Source organism: Toxotes jaculatrix, chromosome 13 (genome assembly GCF_017976425.1).
Source record: "Toxotes jaculatrix isolate fToxJac2 chromosome 13, fToxJac2.pri, whole genome shotgun sequence".
In the NCBI taxonomy this organism is placed as follows: domain Eukaryota; kingdom Metazoa; phylum Chordata; class Actinopteri; family Toxotidae; genus Toxotes; species Toxotes jaculatrix.
The window spans coordinates 11,048,098-11,063,986 of NC_054406.1; the positions used below are offsets into that span (position 1 = coordinate 11,048,098).

Sequence of the window (15,889 nt, forward strand, 5' to 3'; positions counted from 1 at the left end):
GGAAAGACGCTCAGCAGGCACTCTAGGCCGCTTTACAAGGGCTAATGTTCCTCTGAGACACGGCATTGTCGTTGCTGTACAGGAGGACAGTGATGCCTTTTCAGTGTGGCAGGCAGAAGCAGGGAGGGATGGGAGGACAGCGTGTAGCCCAGCACAGGTAGATAATTGGTGACATAAAGTGTCTACAGCACCGGTGCAGCACAGGGAACCGCAATGACAAATACAAGTGCCCATAATCCCAATGTAATATCATCAGGACTGTGTGTGTGTGTGTGTGTGCGCGCAGGCTCCAGACCCACGCAAACAAACCACAAGAGAAAGGCAACATGAGGTTCTAAGAAGTACAGCGCTGTAATACAACATTACAATACCTTACACAGTCAGATGTAGTTCTCTGGCATTTCTCCTCCATATCAACAATTCAGACTCCCACTTGGTGTAATTATTCTGCTTTTGCTCCAGTTAAGTTTTGGTTCTTGCCAGATGGTTATGGGTGCATTGGGTTGTGATGATTTTGCATATAAACGCAATTTCTACATGTAGACGAAGAACAAGTTTAGCATGAGAAAAACAGCACAGATACAGGTTTTAGAAGCAGTTTTAAACCCCATTTTGCTTAAGCTCTGACACGATTTTGTCTTTTGAGTATCCTTGGGCATTTTTGCAGCAGAAAAGCTTGATTGTTAAGTTGTGGGCTTCAGTTTTAAATCCAAGTTTACAACTTTTTTCGTCCTTAATTGGGTGCAGGATGAGTTTAAAACAGAGATTATGGGTTTCTACAGGTTTGCACATTTGATTGTCATTTCTGAGCATATGGTTCGCCAACTCCCAGATATCCAGATATAACTGTCACGTAACTGTCAGTTAGCAAGCTTGTTAGCTAACTGTACCACTTTGTACTGTTGTTGTATCAGTTGAGCAAACCTGTAGGAGTTAAACAGGCTTTACAAATCTGTATTTATAGCAGCCATGTGAGGCCAATAAACCTTCAACAATTCTTTTGCATGTTACAAGTAAGACAATTTTATTTCCTTGGATATTTCTGTTCATTTTTACTCCTTTTTTGCACCTCTCACAATGTATCTGACCCACTGTTTTGTTTTTGTCTTGGATGTTGGTCTTGTGTTTATGTGGCTTCCTGTAGGTTTACATGATCACAAGCAGCCATTTTGCAGCCTGAAAGTCAGTGCACCATTTCTATGAATGGAGAGGAACCTGAGGTGCCCTCCAATCAAATTTCCCCCCTCTCCATTTTCTGACAAGTGGAGGAGACATCCAGTAGCCCTCCTAATGAATTCCCACTAGCTCACTGTCTGCTCCTGGCAACATGCTCCCCATTTCTATTAGCCCTCCACTGAGTCTGAGGGAGGTGGAAGAGGAGTCCGTGACCAGGAGGGATGGAGAAAGAGATAGGAATTGAGTGCAAGATCTCAGAAAAAGAACCAGGGGGAGTGAGATGGTTGAAAAAGAGAAAGCGTGTGTCGTATGCAGCTCTGTCTGTTTGTTTTCAGAATCACAACATGCGCTCAACTCCTTACCCCTCCTATCTCACTAGCTCATTTTCAGTCTTTTCTCTCCCACAACCTTTCCAGATGGATGTGGATGGCCTTTTTTCTCCCTCCTACTACTTTTCCTTATTCCATTGTAAATGAGGCTCAATTGGCCTCCGCATGTTTCATCATCAACAGAGAAAACCTCGAAGCTGACCCAGGGGCTTTAACCCTGAACCGAAGTCCTGAAAATGTCTTTTTTAAGGACTCAGTAAAATCTCAAGTCTGAGTATTTAAATAGGTTCTCACAAAGATAGGAATAAAAGAGCACTCACACACACACACTGTTCACCAAGCTGTTGCCTTTCCACCCTATTGTTAGCAAAGTTCCTTTTTCCTGCAGTGTGTTGTTTCTAATTAGACCCAGACAGCCTGCTCTGGCTCGTGTGAAGCACACACACGCACACACACACACACACATGCACGCACACACACACACACACTTTACCAGGTGGCCGCTTTGCCCAAAAGACTCACCCTTGAGACTTGAGCCCGTGGGAAGTCAACCAAGCACAGGTGAGCTGTATGCAGCTCAGGAAAAATGCTCTACATTTTGAATACATGTGCAGAATGCATCGTGTGGGTAAACTTAATTGTAGAGCTAAAATTCCAGTGCTACATTCAACCTTCATTTATTCTAGCTTGTAATATTTTGTTAACTATGTGACAATATTACAAGGTCTGACGAGGCATGTAGCTCGTTCCCTGCCACTGAAGGAGCCGCTTCAATTAAAATATTTCAGTCTTTGATCGAACTTGTCCATGAGTTGCATTATTCTTCTTGTCATCTGGAGTAAATACAAATGGATGAAAACTGCGATTGGAGCCAGAACTTAATACAACAACAAAACATGGTATTCAAAATGACAGTCAGATGGTTTTACTCTCTTTTGATTTGTGTTTTCCAATTTCTCTCTTTCAGGTAAGCAGGACTACAAGAAGACAAAGTCAGTCTTAAAGGCCACACGGCTGAAAGCTGAAGCAAAGAAGAATTCCTCTGGATTCAGGGTGAGACTTACCATTTCAGATTACTCTTGCCTGTTATCTGCATGTCTTCTTCTATTTCTGCCTGCTTGTCTGTCCCGGCCCATCTGCTTGTCTGTCTTTCTGCCAACTATCTTCATTGCATTTGTCTGTCTGTCTGCCTGCCTGTTTGAGAGTGTCTCACTAGATCATATCCTAGACTTTCTTATTGTTCCATATCTGTGTTACAACTTACTGTAGGTCTGCTGGGAAAGTAACAATATATATCCACCTGAAATGATGTGATGTGGCCTCCTGCCTATGTGTTGAAGATCTGTACAAGTGTTGAAAGCTATTGTTGAGAAAAGGAAGGATCTCTATAGAATAAAGTTTACAACACACTATCATGTCTTCAGAAAAAGAAGAACTTGCAGCTTTTGAACACATATTGAATCCCTGGAAGGATAAGTTTCCTTATTCATTTAATGGTAAAAGAGCAATGGAAAGGGACACGGAGAGAAGGAGAGAGAAGTGAGAAATATAAAATGCAAGGAATACGAAAGTGATAAGATAGAGTTGGGTAATGTGAAAGTAAAGGGAGGTGAGGGTGTTGCTGGGGTAGAAAAGTACGTCTCGCGCCGTTGCTTTGTCACACTGCAGCGATTAGGAGCTGTTGTGGAGGCAAAGACGGATGACTCCATGTTTATCACTCTGGCAAACGTGCCACAGCTGTTTGTGCTTTTCCTCATTCATTTGACTTACCACTAAACAATTTTACTATTTCAAGGTTCTGTTTCCAGATAGAGTAAGCTCTTGCAAATGAAATAGCTTGTGAATCTACATTCTCTTTGAATCCTCTTTGAAATTGCAAATACCATTAGATGAATTCAAGTCCTCAATGATTTCTATAGTTCTTTTTTAAGTGGAAGACAACTGCAAGAAAGCATTCAGACATGTCTGCTGATATTCTGTGAATGTTTATTTTCTTTTGTGGCATTGAAAGTTGGTGCTGTTTACAGTATATCAAAAGCCAAAAGGCTTCACTTCCTCATTAAGCTTGAGTTGGCATGTAGTACACAGAGATGAACAAATCATAGTGAGGATTAAACACTGGGTGAAATGGTCAGGTTTTAAAATATGCATCTCTTAGACACGCAAGGCCTCATTAAGCACGTCTTTAATCCAATTAGATTAGTCCATATCTTGAAATATTGATATTGCTCATGAATAATTCAGGTTTTTCACGCCCAAGACGAGGGGAATTTTCAGAGGTCGGATTAAAAATACCTCTGGGACGAGGATATTAAACTGACTTAGACCTCTTGGCCCCGAGTTCGATTGAAATTCAGCCCAGATGTAATGGATATTTGGTCACGCTTGCTTTGCCATCAAGTCCTTTTAGCATTATATAAAGTTGTGATTTTTACAAACCTCTGTGATGACAGTAGAAAGCCCCCCCTCGTGTCTCAACCATTGGTTGCAGGCAATGATTTGGCTGTGGTTTATGTAGGTGTGTTGCTCTATATGAGAAGTTGCTCTCTTCTCTTCTCTTCTCTTCTCTTCCACCTTCTCCCTGGTTGAAATGCTGGTCTCAGATGCAGCTGGCATCTCAGAAGGGCCAGCAGACACGCGGGCACAGAGAATCTGGCAGCCACCAGGGCAGGCTGTCTTGGGGCTGTTCTAGTAGCAGGGCAGTCTGGATAAGTTGGCAGAGAAAGAGGTGGAGAGACTGGGAAAGAGAGATTGAGAAAGGGAGAACTTCTGTTCCCACAGCAGTGATCAGTTGTCTGGGTTGCACAAAGCGTTGACCTGAGAAGTGGCGGAAACCAGCCACCTGTTGTATATGTGCGTGTTTTTATACACGCGTTGAGTCCCGGTGTGTTTATCGAAATAAACGCTGGTTGCCTGAAAGCAAATCTACAGCGCCTCTAAGTGAGGGATGGCATACGGTCACGACAGCAGAGATGAAGAAACTGGCAGGAAGTCTTGCTGCAGTCTCTCCTCAGGTTGCTCAGAGAAGAAGAAGCACCTTCGAAACAGCTCCAGCACACTCACTTGCAGCTCAGGAAACAAGCCTGCTGCCTTGTCTAATTGGCTCACTAGCCTTCTGTTCAGTTCTGCACTGTTTTCCCTCAGTCTTATTTATCTGCTGAGCCTAGAAAGTTGGGAAAAAAATTGCTTATGGAATTGGCAGAGGATGGAGGCTACCAGCTGTCATTTGTGAATGTATGTTGTGTGGCTAGTAAGACCATATAGAACAGGATTTTTTTTTCTTTTTAGTTGCACACAGTTTTTACTGGCAGCATTATTCTTATACCACTAATATTTCTTGTTTCATGAAGCTGCTAGTTTTATCTTGCAGGAGCAATTCTGATTAACAAGCGTAGCGATTATTAAGCACCATCCAGAGTCATTGCTAATAAACCCTTAAGTAAAACCTATTGGTATAAACCTGTGAGGGATGCTGTGCTGTAAACCTGGACCCAAACTGTAGCATCTGCTTCAGCCTCTGACTGAAACAGAATTCTGGATCTGTCATCTGTGCTGGCCGTTAGCTTTATGAGGCTTATTCACACTTTTTAGTTGGTGAGCAGCATTGACAGATAGCACATGGGAATTTGTAGGTTTTATGGCCTTTTATGCCAGTTAATTTACAATAAGCTTTATGAAAAGAGTCAGTGAGTTGTGATGGTGATAGTAAAGCTTCTCCTGTTCATGGAAGCATTTCTTTATAAGTGCCGCTAAAGGATACAGAAAGGACAGGGCTTTATATAAAATAGTTTAGCTATGTAAAAGGACTATTTGTTTCATTTAAGACAATCAGCAGCTATAAAGTGAAAATAGGTTATGGTATAATCAATCATTCTAAGTCGTTTAACAATTCAATATTTTTTGGTGTGTTTCTTCTGCAAGTTAGCTAGAAATTTTTATTAGGAAATTTTTTTTTTCAGCTTAGGGAAATTGTGTTAGGAATTCCGGTGCTTTTTGGGGAAAAAAAAAATAGAAAAAGTAATCATGAAAATAATGATTGGTTGAAGCCCTACAAAAGGCATTGAATGGAATGTAGAATTATGAGAATGTAATGCCATCAGTGATGGAGGAATACAGAAGATATATTTGCTTATTGCTGGACAATTAAGTATTATGGCATAAAGGTGCCAACTAAATTATAGCGCCGTTCATTTAACCAGTTATGAAATATAACCTAATGGCTGGTTATTTGTCGCTGTGACTTGTACAGATGAGACATGCTTACCGTCCGCAGCCCAAATGCACCAACAGTTGTTGTGGCTCGTGTCTGTCTGCCACCCACATAGAGCCGCAAACACACTGAAACTCTCTTGCTTAGCACGTAGGCACAAACAGACTGACATACACGTACACACACAAACAAACCCAGGAGGAGAATAAAAGGCGGACCAGATGAGGTGATGTCTGTTGAGCTGTGGCTTGTCGCCAGGGTGACAGAGACCCAGCTCCCAGCATGCTGAGTGTGCTGCAGCTGCCACCGGTGCTGAGAGAGCCACATGATGAAGATGATGATGTGCTTGGGCCCCATCCAGGGGTCTCCATCAGAATGTCGGCAGAAAGGCTGTGTGTTTGTGTCTGAGTGTGTGTGTGTGTGTTTGTGTGAGTGTGTGGGCGTACATAAACGTGTTTGTGAGACAAGGCAAGAGTCAACACAGTGGGCCACTCTCCTCGAAAACAATGATCTCAATCAAGTGCAGGTGCTTTCTACCACTCAAGTGTTTTCACCAAAACCCCTCCAGCTTGTTTTCATGGACAAGTCACTGTAACCAGCTGTTCTCCTTCTCTCTGAAATTTGAAGCAAAGAAAAAAAAAAGCCTGGATTGTAACTTTGTGCGTCCTTGTGTTTCAGCGGCAATTCAACGAAATGCTTACCTACGTCAGAAGCACAATGTTTTCTTTGCAATATTGTCGACAGAATTACAAACGCTTTTCTTTGTCATGTTTTTCAAAGCTGCGAGAGAACACAAGAAAAAGCAAAAAACAATCAAGGCTCCGTGATTTGATAACACTTCTCTTTTCTCCGAGGCCTCGGCAAAATAGAAAAGTAAATCAAGCGGTGGGAGCCTGGCGGTTAATATATGAAACTAAAGTGCATGAAATTTAAAAGTTTTCCAATTAAGCAGGGACTTTAAGCTGTTTGGAGGCTGTCGGGATGTAGATAAATGTGGGCTGAGGCTAATGAAGACCAATGCTGCTGATGACTAGGCACTACAACATGTATACAGATAGCTGTGGATGCTGTGACGCCTTTTAATTGTCACCCTCGCTACCGCCACCACCCCCACCCCCACCCCCTTCGTCAGAGTGGAATTATTATTAGCCCCCCACCGCCCCTCATTTGTGCCAAGCCTTATCTCTCACTTGTTTTCCCTCTCGTTCTCACTCTTGTTTTCCATCCTGTCTTTTCTTTCTGCAGTTTAGCCTGTGGGTTGACTTTGCAGTCCTCCCTGTGTATGCCTGCTACGTAACTGAATGGATGTTTTCTCAATTTTTCATTCACACACATATATATGTATGTATGTATATGTGTGTGTGTGTGTGTATTTATATATTGCTCGCTGGCTCGCTTGTGTTTTTTTTTTTTACATCAGTCGCAGTCTCGTTTGCTGCTTTTCTCTTTGACATTTTCCCTCAGTGTAACCTTGTTGAACCTCTGTCTGTCACTCAAGAATACACAACATAATAATGTGACATTACAGGCTGATTTAGTTTGCCATGGTTCATTTTTTCCCCCCTTAAGTGTCTTAAAGATTCCATAAATCCAAGAATAAAATTATAGATATCTGCAGAAATTTAAATTGCATGTTATCAAAAATCACGTTTTTGAATTCACTTGTAATGTCACCTGTGTTGTTGTGGCCCAGTTTGCATGTTAAAACTAATTTCCATGTTCAAATCAAAAAAAAAAAAAAAAGTTTTTTGTTTTTTTTGAATAACCTCCAATCAAACCATGCTCTGCACTCTTTTAAAGCTCTCCAAGCTCTCCACTGTTGATTAGAAAGTTTGCTGCTAATGAGTTCTCTTGATAAAGAATAACTGGCATTGTTCAATACTCTGAGTGGCCTTAATGAAACTCCAGCTGATGAAGATTGTAATCGTGTGAGCACCACATAATGAACGAGCGCTCCAAATTCCCATTTTCAAGCTGAATGCCACTCCTCTGGAAAGCCTCAATTTGTTTGACAATTAACCAACAGAAAATCTAAAAAAAATAAATAAAAAAAATAAAAAATAGGCCATTTTGATTTTGTTGAAGAAAGTTTAACTTCTCTGTAAAAACTACAGGAGAGCTGTGGATGCCAATTGCAGATTATCATATGAGGGTCACTCAGCACTTAGGTTTCTGAAATGTTACTGTACATACAATAATTTATTTATTTATTTATTTTGAGAAAGAAAATTTCTACATTAGCCCTGGCACTGTGCACCCCAACCCCAGGGTTAGGAAGCTCCTGTCTCACAGCTTTGTAATATACCATAACCAGCGTCACACTGTTTTTTCATTGACTTGGTAGTATAAATGCTGTATTGTATAATACAATACAATATTTATGCCATTATAAATTCAGTAATTTAACTGCATTATGTTTACCGTCAGTGTCACCCGAATCATTTCATCAGATAACGATTTCCCACCGTGAATCTCTCAAAGCAGCTGAGAGTGTTTGTGTCATTAATGTGCAAATGGGTCCATCAGAATGAGGACACCTACTGTGGGGACCTGGTTTACTTTTAAAGAGCCTGAAACCATTTTCACACAAACGCAGGTAAATTTGAAAACACATCTGTTTGTCTGTTTTGGCCTTCCATCAGCCCTTAGCTCGTGTTTTCCCACTGCAGCAAACAAAGCTTTCAAAAAAATGCTCTTCAGTGTGAATAGCTTCAGAAACACCAGTCCTGTGTTGCTGTTTGGACAGGAAACACTGACATATGATTAGCAGCTTGTTAACCTTTTACAACAAAACAAACAAGGCTGATTATTTTATATGTAAAATGTAGCATGCACACATTTCTGTCTGTTTAAAGTGACTGTACAAATATAAATTAGGATTAGATTAAAAAGGGATAAATCGAGGTCACGATTACTGAATGAAGTCACAGTTTTATCCTGTGCAGTCTTTTTTTTTTGTTAGTCATCACTTATCCAGCAATGCACCAAAGTTTAAAAATGTAAAAGAGGAGAGGACAGTTTTTTTTTAATTGTTTTGACATTTTCATTATGAATAGGAAATATTAAGAACACAAATTGAAATATGTGTAGACAGGAAGTGTTTGACACAGCAGTTTTCTGTTTCCCTTCAGTAAAGTCTGAAAAAAAAACAACTTTGAAGTGTTTACATCTTTGTACCACAATATAATGTGATGACTGATATTAATATAACTACATTTCTCTTTTAAGCACATTAATACAACCAAAAATTACAGTTTAAACATTTAATTATTTTTTCTTTTTTTAATAAACAATATATTCTTACTCACAAAGTCATGTTGACAAAAAGTCTGTTAGGAATGCAGCACATTTAGATGAAAAGAAAGACAACAGGGACTTGGCAAATATAGACATAACACTAATAGATACGCACAATAATTGCAGAACACTACAAACACCTTCAAACCAAGCTGAGCTGCTCCTAAGTGTAACGACAGACAAGGGATCAGACAGGTATATAAATAGTTACTGTATCTTAAAATGTTTTTCTTTTCCCTTCTCAGGATGCATTCCTTGTCATTGCAGCGATCCTGTTCTTTGTACTCTGCATCTACGCCTTCTTCTACCTCAACCTGAGCACTGAGATTAACCTGGATGTGGATGTAGATTAATATGGGGGTAGACGGGTTGCGGACAGCTTTCTTGTTTCTTGTTTACAGTCACAAGACTATGTCCAAATTGTGTTCAGTTTGTGACCAGTGGACACAGTTTCTCAGTCTTTTTCACACACTTTGTTGTGTGTTCTTCTTCAGGAGAAATGTTGCAGTACATTAAACAGTTAAAGTTTCAGGCCATTTTTGAGACTTGACAATTTTTTTTCCTGTCCCTTTATTTTCTGCTTGGAAATATGCAATGAAACTGTAATCACTATTGTACTGACATTAATTATACTATGGTTTTACATCTATAAATGTTTCCATTCCCTGAAAAAGTCAGATCACTTGCTTCGTGGCACTTGTAAAATCTGCTGCTGCAAAATCCACAATCAGCAAAGAAAATGAGCCTTTTACACATCTTCCGAACTACAGTCGAGACCAGGCTCTGTTAATCATATTCTGCGGAGTCACGTCCCACTGTTTTCTCCACTAATAGAAAAATGTAAATCTCCCGCTGAACCTCTCGTCACATCAAGACAAACACTTGCCTCACATTCCAGTGCACAAACCTCTCCTCACGGATATCTGGAGATCACAAAGTGTGAGATTAGAATCCACAAAGCCCTTGTCCTGATTGAACATGTGTGCAGAATACAGAACAACACATTGTACCTGCCGCACATACATGCAGCACTTAGACAGACATCCACAGGATTAGCATTACAAATACGACGCTGTTCTTTCATTTGAATGGAAATTACAGACATGAACGATGACTGAATAGAGGTGAGCCTACGTGTTCCTCATAAGGAACACCTTGGTGATTTTCTTCTTGTCAAATGTATGTATTGTTGTCCCCTTAAAGATGTGATGTGTCTCTGTAGGAACGAATATGAAGGTTTGTATATGCTATTTTTCTACCACCTCTTTACTCTTTGTGCACTAGGCCTGCAAGATGCAAGGACTGACCTTCTATTAACCATTTGAAGTGCTTCCACTGAGAGATTCTTTATTAGCAAAGTAAGGGTTTTTTCTTATTGAGTCCACTTGCTCCTTTTTTTGTTGGAAATTGTACATTTTTTCATCTTATTACACATTTTCTACTCTACATATTTTTCTCAGCATGCATGAACTCTAACTAGCAATAGCAGTAGTGTTGTGTTTTGGAAATGACTCTTTTATGTCCCCGTAATGCATAACAGGCCAGTACCAAATACACAAGTGGCCTTGTGACTTCTCTCTTTTCTAACATGTTTTTTTTCCCACTATTTAAAAAAAAAAAAAAAAAAAGTCTTAGGTCTATGCCCGATTGTGTTCCGTGGCTCATAGGATTCTCGAAATGTGAGACAGATTCTGAGCTTTTAGTTTCTGCCTTTTCTCTTCTTTTCTCCCATGACCCTCCGACCTCTAGTAAAAGACTACATGTCAAAGAAACCATTATGATAAGCATGCACCCATACCCTCACCCAGTGGCTTTTATCAGGCCTTGGTACATCCAGACCCCCCTCACATGTGTAACAATAGACAGCCCAGCCTAATAGACCTTCATACATGACACCTGTTATCTGAAAGGTCACCATTACCAAATACAAGAGCTCTGACATCAGCACAGTGGAAAGGACCTGGCAGCACAGCCTATTTGTTCAGACCCATGTTTGGCAAGATGAGATGCAAGCAATTTTTCCCAGTAGTGTAATGGTTAGTTCTGTTTTTGAATTGGTTTGTATGGTAAACATTTAACAATTTGCTTTGTCATTATGATTATTTTACTGGATACAGTGTGATATGTCATTAATAATTTTTCTCTGTTCCTCTTGTTAAATTGCTTTTAAAATAAAAATCATGTTCCCTTTATAAGGAAATCTAAACAATGTATAATGTTAAAAAAAGAAATTAAAGGACCTTTTCATTTTGATTTATTTGAATTAATGTTTTATGATCTGAAATGTGAACCAAACTATGTGTCAGCTTCTGGTTCCGTAAGAAAAAGGCATATTGTGTAAATTTCTGGGTTTACAACTATTAAGTCTGGACCCTTTAGCTGGTGACTGTAGTGCAGACAGAGAGGGTGTAATAACCGTCAGAGTATAGTTCAGAAAATGTCAATGGACATACCTAAGGCCATTTATGTGACAAAGTGATTATTGTAATTGCATATATTAAATGATATAAAGGATGAGGTTCTATTTAAACACAATGACAGGTGATCGTACTGTGAATACTTAAGATACCACCTTGACATGAACGTTAACTACTAGTAATTTTTTATTCCTCTTTTTCCCTAAAGGTTTATATTTAGCTTTTAAATGCAGGTGAAGTCGTTACTTTGAGTCTTAAAAGTTAATGATAAAAGAATTTCTGGTGATGATTTACTTTTATGAGCTAAAAGCTTGCCATTATTCCTCTTTGATCCTTTTATTTCTAAGCTATAAACAACAGTGCTCTATCAGTAATGGGTTATTAAATTGTATTGACTTCATTGGTCTAAATGTCATGTCATGGCCTTTCCTTATTAAAAGGAAATCTGTTTGTGTGTCAACAAGTATATTGGAGATACTCATTGTTGCTTTGGGCTGAAAATTCATTCAACAGAGTTAATCCAGAACAATGACAAAAGGACACGAGTGTGACGTCAGTACATGTCACGTGAAAACTCTCTGCTAATTGACGGTGTTCCGCTGGCTTCTGTTAGCAGCAAGTCAAACAGATGAAATTAATCAGGCAGTAGTTGTGTATGAGCATTTAGCGCGACCTTAACAGCCTTCCACAGGAGCTGAACTCACTGAAGCTTTACCTACCATCCTGTGACAAATGACTTAGACGCCACACACCCAAATCCTGCTCATTAGTCATGTGAGGTATGTCACCAAGAGTAATTATACTTAGCCCAAAATGTGTATATGCTCACCAACACACACACACACATAGCCCTATTACTGTATGTAATGCTGCTGTACTTTCCCACACTTTAGGAAGTAGGAAACATTTTCATACATGTATGGCTGTTAACCAAGACATGAATCATAATTATGATTGCTGGTGAACTCGACACCACACACTGGGAGTGTGCTGGGTTTGGCTTGCATGGTATTTGCTTCTGACATAAACAAACATATGCATTTTCTCACATTATTTTCTGTCTGTACCATGACATCATGTGAACATAAATGCACAATGACCTCAGTGTATTTTCGGTTTAGTTTCTAAGATGGCGTTTACCTCTGTTTTGGTGCCATTTTTGTGGGTGTGTGTGCGCTCGTGTGGATGTGAGCATACAGAAGGCTTGTACAGCCGCCTTTCTCCACAGTGTGTTCATCTGTGTGTGTATTTTCAATATTCAGAACTGTGCCTGTGGCCATGCTCCAGTGGAGCGCTCAGTCTCTCTGACGGACCGGTGAGAAGTGAGGAGGGTCAGTCCCGCCAGGAGCTCATTTAGTCCCTATCTCTATCATACACACACACACACAGACACACAGTCTCTCTACAAGTCACTGACAGGGAGGCTCATCGCTCCCGCTCTCTCACACACATACACATGCACACACACACTGCTGTGCTCCCATTAGGGAGATATACTGAGAAGACAGGACTGATGATGCATGTCACAAAGTACTACTGCTAGTCTCACACATAATGTCTCCTCCCTTTCCCTCCACCTTCCCCCTTCTTCTTCCCCCTTTCATTGATTTGCTGCTTTCCTGCATATCTTTCACTGCTTCTGCAATTCTGCTTAAAAATTCAAATGTGTGGATTCCATCGTGATCATGTAAGGCACTTTGGTGTACACATCCAGAGTCGGAGGGCGACAAAGATGGCGGATATAGAAGCTAAAATTCCTCTGATGGTGTGTGGCGTGATGTATATTTAGAAGCTGTATTTCAGTAATAACTTTAGGTTTTTCGATTGTTCTTTAGAGATTGTAATGCAGTGAGCAATGTTGAATATTTTTCTATTATATATTAGGAATATATGATATGTTATGAGTCTTTGTCCTACAAATGATCTCCCTACACATCCACCGCCCAGCCAAATGCAGGCATTGGCAGACTTTAATGTGAAAAACAAACATGACCACGTCAATGCTGAACTTGACAGTAATACTTTGGTGTTTAATTCTCGGCCGACCTCTGTTGCCTGTGTGTCTGATATGAATGCATTAGCAGGATTGTGCTGTGCGGTGGATTAGAAACTCCCCTGTGCTTTGTGAGGTGTGTGGTAATGCCAGACTTAGTGGATTCTGCTGCGAATCACATCCTCCCATCGCCTTCTTAATCCCTGATGCGCTGCCTAATGACACAGAGACTGAAGAACTCAGTGGGGGAGCAGAGAAAGTCAGGGAGGGCAGGGAGAAAGTGACAGCAAAGTTGTGAAGGCATAAAAATACTTAGAGGCCTGAGAGTCTCTTGATAGGAGACTATGACTTACTCTTCCTGACTGACACTAAAGACATCGCTGATCTGTCTCTACAGTGTTAACAGTATTTGTGATTTGAAAGAAATGTGCATGTGCAAGTTTTGGCTTTTCATTTGCGCATGTGTTTACAACCGCTGCATCCATAATCAGTGTGTCATGAGAGGATAGAGCAGGTGCTCAACAGGTGTGCTCTCTGATACCAGTCCCTCTCCATTTGCCTGTCTGTCCCTCCATGTTTGCACACGCTCATTGTGTTCTTCACAGAGGAACACCTGGGCTCTGCTGCACCTGGGCTTGTTGCCCAGTCCCTCTGTCTAACAGTGCACGTGCACACACACACACACACACACACACACACAGGGACACGCCAGAACACACTGGAACACAGCCAGTTCCTGTTACTGGCTAAAGCAGGAAGCAGCAGCTGACATCCTATCCTTCAGTTCCCAGGAGACTCAACACCCTGAGTAAACCATCCAACTCTGACCCACTTGAGACTGACTCATCTGAGAATCAGGCCTCTTGTACATAACAGTTAAATGGAAAAGGAAAGCACTGAGGACTCTGTTAGCACATTAAGCTAATAACTATTTGGGTACTTCTGTCGGATTCTCTAAGGCTCATTGTTCTGGGCGACCGTTCGTTTTGCCTTTCAAGAGTGGTATATCATGCCAACAAAAGCAACAGTGTGCATCACAGCTTTCCGAGCTAATTTCCAGTGAATCAGCTTCAGTGGCAGATGCCAAACTTTTGCCAAACTGTCTGTTTAGATCAGCGTACCTTCCCAAGCAACAGAGATGATTATATTATAAATAAGCAAAAAGCATGAGCAGCTCGCGTGAAATATTTAGTTTGAGAGACTGTAAAGTTGTCTGGGAAGATAAAACATATACAAACAGGTTATTTAAAATATTTTACACCAGTTTTAAGTGACTTTTTTTTTCTTTTTTTGAAAGTTTCATGATTATTCAACACCTGGGCTGTCAGAGTGTGGGATACAAAGACAATGTGATACCCAGTGAGAGGCCTCAGAGAAACGGAGCACTGTGCTTCTCACAGTGTTGTGTTTGGCCATGCACTAGTGAGCGTGGGATTACCTGAGGGAATAACACCAACAGGTTGTCTTCTGGTTCTTTTGGTTTGTTGTGGTTTTTACTGGAATAAGTAAGGAGATCTCAGCTCTCTCCTTCTCTCTCGGTGAATCACTGTTCCAGAGAGTAGGCAAGCACTGATGCATGCTGGTGCATTCAAGTAGCACAGAGGCTCATTTGATTGTTTCTCAACCATCAGGCTCTCCAATCAGCACCCAGTATAGAAGAACGTCAGTAATTGAATCTTTTAAGTGGTGGCAGTGGTTCTTTAAAGCACTTTAATTTCATTGTTTGTAGAACGTTTGTTTGTAGATGATTTTCCTATTTAAACATGGGGTGCACTATTCGTAAAGCAGTAATAACAGATATTTTCCACCACTTAAGCCTTGATCATACTCCAGGGTGGATGAGGATGTTGACAGCTGTGGACTTGTATAGTGGATGTGGGCACATTTCTATACATACTACAAATTGGGTGTATGCTGAACCTTTCAACACATGAGCACTAAAAAACACAATGGTAACCTGACAGCAGGAATAAGAGCTCCTGTGTCTGACAACAAGAAAAATAAATAAAACTGTGTGTAACCCCTTAACAAGAATAAGGTCGAGGATGAGGAGCACAGTGCATACATAAAGTGCATGTAACGGGGCATCCAGTATACTCTCAGACCCAGTTTACACATCCAGCAGACACAAAGCAGCATAAACAGTAATTTGGAGTCAAGTTTCTGACCACCTGATGAATATAAGTCCAACATCCACTCCCCCTCCTGAGGGAAATATCTGGCTCTTTAGCTGCTAAATGCGCCATTCTGTTCACCAGATAGTGCATGAGAGTGTTTTTCTTAGAAAACAGCTGCTTAGTGCAGCTGGAAACAAGGTTGATGAGAGAATTTTAAAACTGGAATTTGCGCTGAAAGTGATTTCAATCTCAGTTTGAGTTTTCTTTTTTCCTTCTCTAAACCTAGCCCTAACAGCAGGTGCTGAACAATTAGCCATTCTTCCATCTTCGTGTTTTACAGGCATGGGGTT

At 40.6% G+C, this 15,889-nt stretch overlaps 1 protein-coding gene across 3 annotated transcripts in view; it reads left to right on the plus strand.

Moving 5' to 3' along the window:
• The window catches only part of triqk (triple QxxK/R motif containing), an 82,101-nt gene that overhangs the window by 8,428 nt on the left and 57,784 nt on the right, over positions 1–15,889 (plus strand). For 2 of the 3 annotated variants that reach the window (XM_041054080.1, XM_041054082.1), the window contains exon 3: positions 2,473–2,558. In XM_041054080.1, the coding sequence (XP_040910014.1) occupies positions 2,473–2,558 (86 nt within the window). Of the gene's footprint in view, positions 1–2,472; positions 2,559–9,257; positions 11,266–15,889 lie in introns of those variants that run through there. The other variant, XM_041054081.1, reaches the window with a different exon arrangement.